Below are 13140 nucleotides of genomic sequence, written 5' to 3'. Positions count from 1 at the left end.
ATAATTATTATTATTATTATTATTTACATTAAAGATATGATAATGTTTGCATGTGATTTTATATTTGAAAGCAATCTGCGTCAAAAGACAAGCCCGTTTAGTTATGGTTTTGGGCCAAATTGTGTCCCACAATTGGATCTGAAAATGTTAGGATCTATCTCTTTCTTCTCCAACAAACAAATTGGTCATTTTCTGTGTGTGAATAAATTAATTAACTTCACTGTTGTTTCTTTGACATTTTTGTTATCATTTAGATTAGGATATATAATCCTCTTTCATTACTTTAATACATTACACTTTGAAGAAATAATGTATGTTCGAAAGAGACATTCTATTATTCTTTTTCATGTATTAAAGGGACCAACCTATATATAAACGACGACATTTTTTATTTTTTTTGGCCGTAAATTTATCACAAAAATACCATTCAATTACAATCTATCATTTTTAGCATTAAATTCAATGCATATCGAATAAATATATTTATTTATTTATTTTGTGTTTCCGGATTAAAAAACCGACAGAGATTCGGCAAAATGGTCAGTGGTCGGGTGCACAAGAGGGACAAACAGCATACGTCAGCATCCAATCATATGCGAACACGTGTAGCGGTCAACGTCATGCTCCAACAACACCAAAGCTTCCCTCTGCCCACGCTTTGTTGTCTTGTAGCTGTCAAGAATATATATATATATACACGTGGAAACGTTTGAAAATTAATATTTTAATATTGAATATTTGAATGTTGAATGTTGAATGTTGAATATTTGAATGTGAGATGTTAGGTAAAATTAGGTGTTGAATATTAAAATTTGTGAAGAAAAACACAATTGAATTGAGAGAAAAATATTATAAAGTATATAGTGTGATAATTTTGAGAGTTTGAGATTTTTATTTTTACTTTTTCATAAACAAGAATAGAATATGTATGTGGTGAGCTAGGCTTAGGGCAGGGTGGAGTGCGAATGTGGCAATATCGATGGAGTCGTGTTATGTTTGGGCTAAATGTCCGGATACATTAATTTTTGTTAATTAATATATTTTTGTGTTTGAAGAATTCTTTCACCACGATTATCAAGTCCTAATCATCTCTTCTATTATAATCTACTTACATTTTATACTTGTTGTTTTAAATAAATTTAATAATGTTTTTATGGTAATTTTTTATTTTATAATGATCTGATTATTTTAAAATTTAAAAATATAGATAAATAGATATTTTTTGTTTATCAAAAACAGACCAAAGTAGTTATTTTAAGCCTTTCAACTTTAATAATATAATAACGTAGATATATAATGTAGATATATTGTTTCGGCTCATATATTTTGGATGATTTGGAATAACATATCCAGTATGGCAAAAACTTGTGTGAGACGGTCTCACGGGTCGTATTTGTGAGACGGATGTCTTATTTGGGTCATCCATGAAAAAGTATTACTTTTTATGCTAAGAGTATTACTTTTTATTGTGAAAATGGGTATGGTTGACCCGTCTCACGGATTAAGATCCGTGAGACGGTCTCATATGAGACCTACTCTATCAGTATAAAAAAGGCTTTAAAAAACATAGATTTCGTGATTTCAAAACTCGTGTTGTAATAATATATTGTATTATATGTAAAGGTGAAATGAGTCAATATTTTGATTTTTTTTTTTTTTTGGTACTAGCTTGTTATTCGAACACGGATTGAGTTGGAATGAAGAGTAACAATTTTTGTAATGTCTCTCTAATTCATTCGCGAAATGATGTTGGTCACTTGCACCCATCCACATCCAAATTGATGAAACACTAGCCTTTCCAGATATCTATGAGAGGTGACAAAATTGTAGTAGAGAGAAAAGGAAATTGTTTGTCTGGAAACATCGAAATGACATGCATGGTTTGGATGGACATAAGACATAAATTCAGCTGGTCAATACAGCAAGCCCATTTCTTCTTCAGCGGGATTCGGCTCAAGTTTCTGAAATTCGGGACCGGATATTGCTTGTACAAGACGGTGCGATTATATGGACAAAGTAAACAATGGATTGGATAAAGTGTAACGTTGACGCAACGGTTTTTCAAAACTCAAAGAGGACGGGCTACAGATGTGTATTCCGCAAGTACTCTAATGGCTTTGTGAAGGACATTGATCACTCCCATGTAACGTTGAGGCAAGAGAATTCTTGCTAAGTCTGCAGGTGTCGAAATAATCTCCTAGCTTCATTTGCTCCTTGTTATAACTGATTAATGAAAGTTTCCCTTGTTCACAAAAAAAGAAATGTTACTAAAACAGTCTCTCCATTCTTTATTTTTTCAGAAAAAGTTGATAGATTTTCTGGGGTAAATTTATTTTATTGACCCCCACTAATCTCATATCCATAGCCATAAGCAACAGAATAAATAAAAAAACAGATAAAGCTTGCTTTTTAAAGATTTTTGTTGTTTTGTTGAAGGTACATCGGACGGTTCTTCAGATCCGAAGAAAAAGGTGAGGAAATTTATATTATAATAGTTCTGCGAAAAAATCAATTTTTTTCCCAGAGAAGAAACAATTATTTTACTCGTCAGGTGAATGGAAAAAGAAAAGGACTTACTTGAAAGACGCTTTGTGTACGTGTTAAGACTTAACGGATATACATACACATACATGTATGTATATCTTGTATATATAAGAGAGAGAGAGAGAGAGTCGGAGAGAGATTGGCTTATTTGTGTGAACGGAGTTGAGTGTAAATGTGGGAGAAAGAAACAGAGAGTTGAAGTAAAGAAAAGCCGAAGGGGTTTTCATCTGTTCCTATTTCACTGGGATCTTTGCGTCTTTAATCAGATTTTTTTGGGTTCTTTCAGGATTGTTTATTTTGCTTTTGTTTCGATCTTTATGTGTTGATTGATTTGTCTACCAAAAGTGACTCAAATCTTCTCGGGTAGTCTTGGGTTTCTTGTGCTGATGTGAACAGTTTTGGGTGAAAAATGAGATATTGGATGGCGAAATTGACGAGACTGCGATTTTCTGGGATTCAATTTCTAAACAAATTTCCTCTTTTCCAGTAAAATCAATATTTTAGATGTTTCTGCAGATGGGTATGCTTGCCTACTGAAGATAAGAGAGGGAAAAACTGGAAATTCTCTGGGTTCAATTTAGTTTTCTTGATTTCTAAATGTTCTGCGTTTTCTTTTGTGGCAGTGCCATCATTGTACGACGCCTGTTAAATTGTTGAAGGGCTTCCCGTGACCTAAAGTTGGGTTAGATTTTGCGATAGTTATTGCTAAAACTGCATTGATTACCTTTATGGAATCGAAGGAAACGGTGAAAGAAACTGAGAAATGTTTGGACTCTCAGTTATGGCATGCTTGTGCCGGTAACATGGTGCAAATGCCGCCGGTTAACTCGAAAGTGTTTTACTTTCCTCAGGGACATGCTGAGCACGCTTCTGGAAATGTCGATTACAGGAATTTTCCTAGGATTCCTGCTTACGTACCGTGTACAATTTCTGCAATCAAATTCATGGCAGATCTCGACTCAGATGAGGTTTTTTCGAAAATTCGTCTGGTTCCTATTAGCGATGATGTTGATTTTGATGATAAAGGGGTTTTATGGATTAATGGGTCTGAGAATCAAGAAAAACCCACTTCGTTTGCCAAGACATTAACACAATCTGATGCCAACAACGGTGGGGGCTTTTCGGTTCCTAGGTACTGCGCAGAGACCATTTTTCCTAGGCTGGATCACACAGTGGATCTTCCGGTTCAGACAATTCTTGCCAAGGATGTTCATGGTGAAACTTGGAAATTCAGGCATGTTTACAGAGGAACACCTAGGCGACATCTCTTGACCACGGGGTGGAATACTTTTGTGAACCATAAGAAGTTAGTGGCTGGCGATTCCATAGTGTTTCTGAGGGCGGAAAAAGGCGATATTTGCATTGGGATTAGGCGTGCAAAGAGGGGAATTGAGATTCCATCAGGATGGAATCCTGCTGGGGGGAATTCTACCATGCCTTATGGAGGGTTTTCGACTTTCTTGGGGGATGATGAGAATAAGTTGGCAAGAATTGGTAATGGCGTTGGGAATGGAAGTTTGATCGGTAGAGAACGAGTGAAGGTAGAAACGGTAATTGAAGCTGCCACTCTTGCCGCCAGTGGACAACCCTTTGAGGTTATTTACTACCCTCGAGCTAGCACGCCCGAGTTCTGTGTTAAGGCTTCTCTTGTAAATGTCGCATTGCAAATACGCTGGAGCTCGGGTATCAGGTTCAGGATGGCATTTGAAACAGAAGATTCATCGCGTATAAGTTGGTTTATGGGAACCATATTGTCAGTCCAGGTTGCTGACCCAATTCGGTGGCCTGATTCTCCTTGGAGGCTTCTGCAGGTAATATTTTTCTGTTGAATGTTTTGTGTTTTAACTTGGTACATGATCCCTATATGATCATGATTTCACCTTGATCTTTCGATTTCTTTATGATATATTTATCAACATATATTCGTACATTACATGATATAGTTACCACCTTATTGTAATAGACTCAAAACTACAATGAACATAAGTAATAGTGCATTTATACTGCACCTTCTGCACGAGTACCAATTGCCATGGTTTGCATCAGTGAAAAATGCCTGCTGTCCTATTCCCTGTTTTTCGTGCTGATCAAATCTTGGGCATATATGCATCATACTTTGATTGCAAATATTCTTATTCGTTTTCATTTCGTACCTTGAACTGTGGGAATAGTTTGATCAGAAAACTTGCCCCTAATTGTAGTGTGCATTAAAGTTTGGAGGAAAAAACTCTTATAATTGTTGAGGATCTTATGATAAATCTACTATGATTCACGCGACTTAATTACGCCGAATCGATGCAGGTGACGTGGGATGAACCTGACCTACTTGAAAACTTGAAAAGTGTCAGCCCATGGCTTGTAGAGTTAGTATCAAACATGCCGGGCGTTCATCTCTCTCCTTTTTCACCTCCTCAAAAGAAATTAAGACCGCCTCATCAATCAGATCTCCCACTTGACTCCCAACTTACGTTCCCATTTCTTTCAGGCAACAATCTCCTACTTGGGTCCAGCATCCCCTTTGGTTGTCGTCAAGACAACACTCCTGCTGGCATGCAGGGAGCCAGGCATGCTCGATATGGATTATTATCAGATTTTCATCTCAGTAAACTGCAACCAGGTTTGTTTCCAGTCGGCTTCAATCAAGCTGTTGTACCTACCGGAACCCCGATTCCCTACATAGCCACCAAGCCTGGCAATATTGAGAACATTTCTTGCTCACCGACCATGGGAAATTCGACTCAGGGTTCAAAGCAATCTGATGTGTTGAAGGCAACCCCGTTTGTGCTTTTTGGTCAACCAATACTAACAGAGAAGCAAATGTGTACTAGCTGTGGTAGTGACACTGTTTCTTCAATCCGTGTGGGTAACGGTTCTACTAGCCCTGCTGATAAAACTGGAAATAGTTCAGATGGATCTGGTTCGAATCAGAATGATGCAACGGAACACACTTCATGTGATGGTCTGAATCTTGAAACCGGTGAGTGCAAAGTTTTCTTTGAATCTGAGGATATGGGTCGCACCATGGACCTTTCTTTGGTCAGTTCATATGACGAACTTTATAGAAATCTGGAAGATATGTTTGGGGTCCAAATTTCAGATCCACTGAATGACGTCCTGTATTGGGACGCCAAAGGTGCAGTCAAGCAACTCAGTGAAGAACCATTTAGGTCGGTCATCTCATAAAAATTAGTTAAATCCATGTGCTTTCTTTTGTCATTTTCTACTTCAAATCATGTATTTGGTACTTTGCTCTGTCAATGTTGCAGTAACTTCAAGATGGCCGCTAAAAGGTTGAGGATTTTAACGAAATTCGTAGCCAGAACGCAGGAGTGTGGAATTGTGACCATACAAATGGAAACTCCCAGTCTAACTATGAATAACTTCAAGCTTACCTCTTAACAACAACTCAAGAAGAGTCATTCCTGGATCATGGGGGACTTGACCCAAGTGACAAATCGACCTTTCGAGCTATGTCGTATCATATCTGCTGGGAGGATTCCTCTTTAGTTGTTTTCTTGTAAAAATAAGTTCTAAATTTCTTGCATTTTTGTATGGTTTTAAATTTTAGGCTACGGTTTCGAGAGTCGAACGTAAAAAAGGCCACTTCACACTTTACCTCGCCATTTTGGAGAAAGCTTAGGTTGATTGCGATAGCCCCCTTTTGTCAAATAAAAAGGAAATATTAAACTCATTTCTGTGAGAGATAAAGCAAGCTATTGATTTAATTGTAAGAATTACTTATTTATTAAACTAAAGAAGAGGATCCTTCGGCCTGGTGACAAAGATGAAGCCCAAGACGTTTTAGGAGAAGGTGGGACCAAATACACGTGCATGAGGCTAGGCTGTATTATCATCTCTTCTTTTTCAAATTTCATGATTTATTGTTCAAACTAAATTATCTTTACAAATTATTATCCTCTCTCTCTGCTTTATCTCAAAAACTCACAAGTCTTTTTTCTCAGTTATAGTTTTTTTCAAATAATTAAATTATTTGAGCATGTGAAAATCAAGTGCGAGAGTTGCTAGTTTCCTTTAAATATGCAAGATTTACAATGACATTAATAAATTCTTTTTTTAAAAGTATCAACTGTCGCTCGTACTAAACAGAGAAGGCCATTTCCTGAATGTGATTTCTATTTTTGTCCCGTAGTAAATGCCATTGTTTCACCAAGGTAAGTAGAATTGGGTGAAAAGCAATTTAATCAATTGGGTTGGAAGAGTAATTGTTGGTTGATGTTCATCAAAGTTAGAAAAGTAATGGTCCCGCTTATCTGCTTACAAAAAAACAATACAAAAACTACCATAAACAGCAAAAATCATAATTACTAGATAATATATTTGGTGGGGTTAGCAAGGACAGCTTGATGTGAATGAGATGATCTCCTAACGGATTTTGTCATGAAGATGACTTTCCGGAATTTTCTGAATATTTTTGTGGGCTTCATCTTTTTAGGCTTTCGAGAGTGGGCCGAACCTATCCATGAGTATCAACTCCTCTGTCTTTTCTTCATATGTTTGCGCCTAAAAAAGAAATATTGATGTGGTGCTCATGTTTTTTTTGTTTTTTTTTTTTTTTTTAAGTGTGATGCTTACGCGAACGAAGTATTTTTATTAATATAAAATGTCTGTAGAGTAATGGGACCGAAGAGACCGAGATTTGGAGACAGAGACAGATGGTAAGGGCCCGATAGCATGTGGACTCAGAACTTATCAACGGTGCTCCAACTGAAATTTACAGTCGGTTGACAGTTTTAGTGAATATTTACTGTTTAGGGAAAAACAAATGAAGTCGATTAAGTGAGTGTCTTCCCAAGTATTTAAAGCCAACTAATTTGAGTTATTTTTATTCAATATAATAATTTTTAAAATTACGATCAGGTTACACTGGGTTGTTTATAGCCATTGTTCAGATCGAAAAATAAATAATTAAGAAAATTGCAATTATTTATAGACCAATATCAATCATTAGTTAACTTGTATTAAATACAAGATTAAATATTTGACATTATCCCTCTAAAAATTAAGGCAATATCCTGAAAGATCATTACATAAATCAGGAGAAGGAATGATTATTTTTAATATCGTTCGATCTTACTTAATTGCACACAGGTCCTTCAACTTTCAGCTATATTTGGTGGGTAGGGGTTGGTGGGTTGGCTTGCAACCCACCATTTGGCGGGCGGGGGGGCGGGCGAACGGTCTGTTCCAGAACAACCCATCATTTAGTGGGTTAGACGGACTGAGAAATTGTTAATGTTCAAATTTTCGATTGAAGTTGGTATTGTTGAACAAGATATTGTCTCACGTTAGATAAAACTTTATATCTTGGTCAAATTTATTGATCTATCTAGACTGCCTCTTGAATCACTAACTCAATTAGTAGAGATGGATTTGAAACTTTCTCCCATTGATTAGCTTATAGCTATCTTATGGCTGTATGTTCTTTTGGGGTTTTAAAGGTAGCCGTAGAGACATGATAGAACAACACCCCATATGGGTAAGAGCAACATCTTCTAACTTTCGTTACTCACTAAATTCTTTTTCCATCCCAGCACTTGCAGCTTCACTTCAGAAGCAACCTCAACAAAAGTGGAGGAAAGATAGGGTGATCGATAAATTATCATAATGAGACTTTTGTATTCACCTCTTTGTATTCATTGTATTTAATCAAATACTTGACTCGTTTTCAACAAAGACTAATCTTTCGCGGAAAGCAGCTTGAAGATGGGGGAACCTATAACAACATTCAGAAAGAATCCACCCTCCACCTTGTCCTCCACCTTCGTGGTGGGATGCAGATTTTTGTGAAATATCTTACTGGGAAGACCATCACCCTGGAGGTTGAGAGCTCGGATACAATTGACAATGTCAAGGCAAAGATCCAAGATAAATAAGAAATCCCTCCTGATCAGCAAAGGTTGATATTTGCTGGGAAGCAGCTCGAGGCAAAAATTCAAGACAAGGAAGGTATTCCTCCAGACCAGGAGAGATTGATCTTTGCTGGGAAACAACTCGAGGATGGCAGGACCCCTTGCAGATTACAACGTACATAAGGAATCAAGTCTACACCTTGCGCTTCGTTTGAGGGGAGGCATGCAAATCGTTGTGAAGACCTTGACTGTGAAGACCATCACCTTGGAGGTCGAGAGTTCTGACACGATTGACAATGTTAAAGCCAAAATTCATGACAAAGAAGGAATTCCTCCTGATCAGCAGCGATTGATCTTTGCTGGGAAGCAGCTGGAAGATGGCAGAACACTTGCTGACTATAACATTAAAAAAGGAGTCGACTCTTCATCTGGTGTTGAAACTGAGGGGAGGAATGCAGATCTTTGTTAAGACCTTAACAGTGAAAACCATCACTTTAGAGGTGGAGAGTTCAGTTACCATTGGCAACGCAAAAACAAAGATTCAGGACAAAGAAGGCATCCCTCCAGACCAGCGGCGATTGGTCTTTGCTGGTAAACAGCTTGAGGATGGCAAGACACTCGCAGACTATAGCATCCAAAAGGAGTCAACGCTGCTCTTATTTTGCACTTGAGCGGAGGTATATAGGTTGAACTGATTGTCTAAGACTCGGATGGGGAAAACAAATATTGGAGGACGGCCATATGTGCCTTCGTGTTTCATTTTTGTGATGTTGACTTTAGAAGATTAATTTCTCTCTCTTAAATTGCATGTGGATTACATTAGGTTTTTTTCTTCCTCAATAAATATATTTGATTTGTTTCTGAGCTCGTGTAGTATTTTAAAACTGGGATCCAACGTTTATGGGTAAAATTTCAAAAAGACGATGGTGAGATGTTTGGAGCAAAATTACACACATCCGTTGGAAAGTCCATAACCCAGAATTCTGATCGGCAAGTATACAATTAACAAGTCGGAGACTAAATCCAATTCTCAACCCGTTCAAAGAGATTAAAGAACGAATGTTTTTTAGTTGGAGGGACTCTCCTCGGAATTAACCACTAAACATAGTGTATCGTCCGAGGCTTCATGCCATGTCGGTCGTGTTCCTTATCCGGAATCAGCTACTAATAATATCTCCACCATGGAACAAACATCATCATCTATTGCACGCTACATCTCAACTTCTCAGCTTCAAGCTCTTGTTTCATTAACTCGACCCGATCAAGTAAATCCATGTTTTCCTAATAACGCAAAGCAATTGAACGAGTGATCATCAGCTAAAAAGTAAATGTCATGATGATATGATTATGTAACACACCTTTTGCAGAAACTCCATTTTCTTCTTCAGAGTTCTGGATACTTCACCCGATTCTCCAACAGAACTTTGAAGCTTTACAAACACAAAAAGAGAATTGATGTGTCGTGAAGATAAAACTCAAAGGTCAATCGAATAACATGGTGTGAACCAATTATCAGCCATCCTAAACATGGCAACAGAGGGGGTAGGTGTGCTATCGCCACTTTCACAAATAAATATAACTGTTCCCTCAAATTAGTCAAGCCATCTCCTCTACTGAAATACAAGCAACAGTCTCCTAGAGCAACTCCAACTTCGAAACTAACATTTACTCTTGAGACAGAAATGATAACAAGGAACTTACTTCATTCAGCTTCTTGGAGCAGCTACCAGCCTTCACTACCTCGGCATCATATCTTCGTCTCCACTCTGCAGATTCATCCATCGCTTCTCTGTTAGCAAGATCAAATTGTCTCCTAACAAAATTAAATGGGTACTCTTATGAGGAAACACTGGTGATACTAGAAATCATGGCTTACCAATCAATACCATACCACCATGATTATTTCACAGTTTGTATATAAAAAATGCCTCAAAAGAAAAAAGAACTTCTTCCTGCTGACCCATTCCGGGGAAAATAATAATAATAATAACAACAACAACAGAGAGCTGAATTAAGTGTCCAATTTTTTCAGGTAAAATAAAAATAAACTTTTATCTTCTGCTTATATTAACAATCAATACAACTCCGTTCATTGTGCTCGATTGTCCACACAGGTATAGCAATTTCCCGCATGAAATATTTGCATCAATTCTATAAAATAATCAATCAGTCGATCAAATTGACAATCCGAAGAGCAAATTAATATGAAATAAAAGTGAGAATTAACTCGAAAACTAGTCGCCGATTAAGAGGGAAAATATCACATACCTCAGTAATTCAGTATCACGAGAGGAGTCACGATAATCGACAGTCCAAAGCATGAAGTAAACGGCAATTCCCAAAAGCATTACGAACCCTAAAGTTTTTAAAATTTGTCTCCTCTGCGCTCTCCCCATTTGCTCAAACCTTTTTTTTTTCACTATTATTTTTCCCACAACAATATGGCCAAACCAAACCCCGATTCTTGGGCAGTGACACTGACACGCTTGGGATGGAGCCGGCTTCTTTTATACTTGTCCAGTGACGCACGCGTTACATATAATATTTTTTATAATTTATTTGATTTATATTTAAATGAAGATTAAAATATAATTATAAGAAATAGTGAGAAATTACACTATAATTTTGATATATAAATTAAAAAATAAATTGAAAAATAAAAGAATAAAAAAATGACTTCATTATGAATTGAACTTATAACCTAAACCCCAAGAAACAATGATTATATCCGATGAACTACATATAACTTGCATTAAAATTTTAACATTTTATTAATATATATAATTATTAAAACAGATCATGACACCAAATTTAGTTACTCTAAGTGTCTCAAACTTAATAAAATAGCATAGATTATTTATTTATTTTCGGGAGAACCAGACAAAATTTCGAAATTTATAGGCTAAATAAATATTCGATTTGACTCGAGTTATTAAAAAATTAATTTTTCACTAAAATATTGATATAATCAATCTGTCTCACGAATATAGATATAATATTAATAGTTATAAACTTTTGATGAAATGAAATTACTTATAATATCTACTCAAAAGAAAATAAATAAAAAAAAAATACGCTGATATTAATAGCATAAGTTATCATATATTCCACTCTCATTTTACATCTAATGATCTATAATTATTAGTTATCAATGCATACCAAAATAAGCATGCATAAATAATATATGTTATATTTCAATCATAAATATATTCAAGAAAAATAAATATGGAAAATGATAGTTATAAGTGAATAATAAATTTATTAAAATATGTTCTTATAACAATCTTTAATTGAATGAACCAAAAAATACATATGAAATATGAGTGCGAGAAGAATAATTAATATCATTAATGGATAATTAATCATTTTGGTCAATCTTACACTCCATTGACAAATTTGTTGCTTGGTGGAATTTACAAGGATGGAATTGTTGAGCAATACAAACAAGTGTTGATATATTTTATATTAAGAATCACCTTCACCATTCTCACTGATTTTACTTTAAAACGCCATCAAAATCATACTTTCGAAATTTCAGTTCTATTTCCGCATTGCTAATCTAGTTGAATCAGAACCGATTTTGATTTTCTCATTCATTTTTTACTTTTTTTTTTCTCGAAATAATTGAAACCATAATTTTTGTAATAAAATAACATATGTTTTTCGCAAAAAACAAGTGATCCCTATATCGATGTCTCTATAAATCTCTTATTAAACATCCCAAAACAGTAAAATTTAATACAAAATTAACTTTGGTCGTGAAGATTCATGTAGGAAACAAACGAGAAAAATGAGCACATCATCGTCGGCAAATAAGATGGTATCCTTAGGATAGTATTGTTAGGCATAGTTTGGTACACATGATAAGATAAACATGTGATATATAATGTAAGGATAAGTTAATGATAAATAAGATGTATGATATTATATTTAATGTTTGGTATGATTTTAATAAGAGTTATTAAATTTATATATTAGATTGTAATGACAAAATTAACCTAATTTTATACACTACAAGANAAATTAGGTTAATTTTGTCATTACAATCTAATATATAAATTTAATAACTCTTATTAAAATCATACCAAACATTAAATATAATATCATACATCTTATTTATCATTAACTTATCCTTACATTATATATCACATGTTTATCTTATCATGTGTACCAAACTATGCCTAACAATACTATCCTAAGGATACCATCTTATTTGCCGACGATGATGTGCTCATTTTTCTCGTTTGTTTCCTACATGAATCTTCACGACCAAAGTTAATTTTGTATTAAATTTTACTGTTTTGGGATGTTTAATAAGAGATTTATAGAGACATCGATATAGGGATCACTTGTTTTTTGCGAAAAACNTCGTCGCTAATTTTAAATTAGCGGCCGTTTAGAGAAAACTGTCGCTAAAATGAGCGACAGTTTTCAAATTTGCGACAGTTAAATGAAATAACCATCGCGAATGGCGACGGTTTAGACAAACACCGTCGCCAATTCTCTATAAATTCTCGGTCCATTTTCCCAACATCACTTTACAACACTTAAAATTTTTCTCTTACACGATTTAGGTTTCGATTTTGGGTAAATTTTTTCGCTTTAAATTTTAAATTTTTCTGTGTTAGTTAAAATCATGAATATTGTTAGCATAGTCAGATGAATATTGTTAGTATAGTCAAATTATAAGCATTTTTTTTAGATTTATTAAAAGTAATTTTTTTTT

At 35.2% G+C, this 13140-nt stretch overlaps 2 protein-coding genes and 1 pseudogene across 2 annotated transcripts; 2 read left to right on the top strand and 1 right to left on the bottom strand.

The window, feature by feature from the left end:
- The first annotated feature begins 2483 nt into the window (after nt 1–2483).
- On the top strand, nt 2484–6127 carry LOC140959500 (auxin response factor 18-like). Its single transcript, XM_073417366.1, has 3 exons — nt 2484–4355; nt 4846–5711; nt 5811–6127. Exons 1-3 carry the CDS (start codon nt 3273–3275, stop codon nt 5941–5943), a joined length of 2082 nt encoding a protein of 693 aa, XP_073273467.1. The 5' UTR covers nt 2484–3272; the 3' UTR covers nt 5944–6127.
- Nucleotides 6128–8183: 2056 nt separating this feature from the next.
- LOC140958498 (polyubiquitin 11-like) lies at nt 8184–9099 on the top strand (annotated as a pseudogene).
- A 265-nt stretch (nt 9100–9364) lies between these two features.
- LOC140958497 (uncharacterized) lies at nt 9365–10904 on the bottom strand. The gene is made up of 4 exons (XM_073415954.1): nt 10683–10904; nt 10116–10227; nt 9773–9844; nt 9365–9695 (listed from the first exon to the last, which is right to left on the bottom strand). The coding sequence occupies exons 1-4, from the start codon at nt 10808–10810 to the stop codon at nt 9615–9617; spliced, it is 393 nt and encodes a 130-aa protein (XP_073272055.1). The 5' UTR covers nt 10811–10904; the 3' UTR covers nt 9365–9614.
- Between the last annotated feature and the right edge of the window lie 2236 nt (nt 10905–13140).

This window comes from Primulina huaijiensis, chromosome 15, assembly GCF_012295235.1.
Source record: "Primulina huaijiensis isolate GDHJ02 chromosome 15, ASM1229523v2, whole genome shotgun sequence".
NCBI classification, from domain to species: domain Eukaryota; kingdom Viridiplantae; phylum Streptophyta; class Magnoliopsida; order Lamiales; family Gesneriaceae; genus Primulina; species Primulina huaijiensis.
Note: the sequence above shows the minus strand (reverse complement) of the source record. Positions and strands in the feature narration are given on the sequence as shown.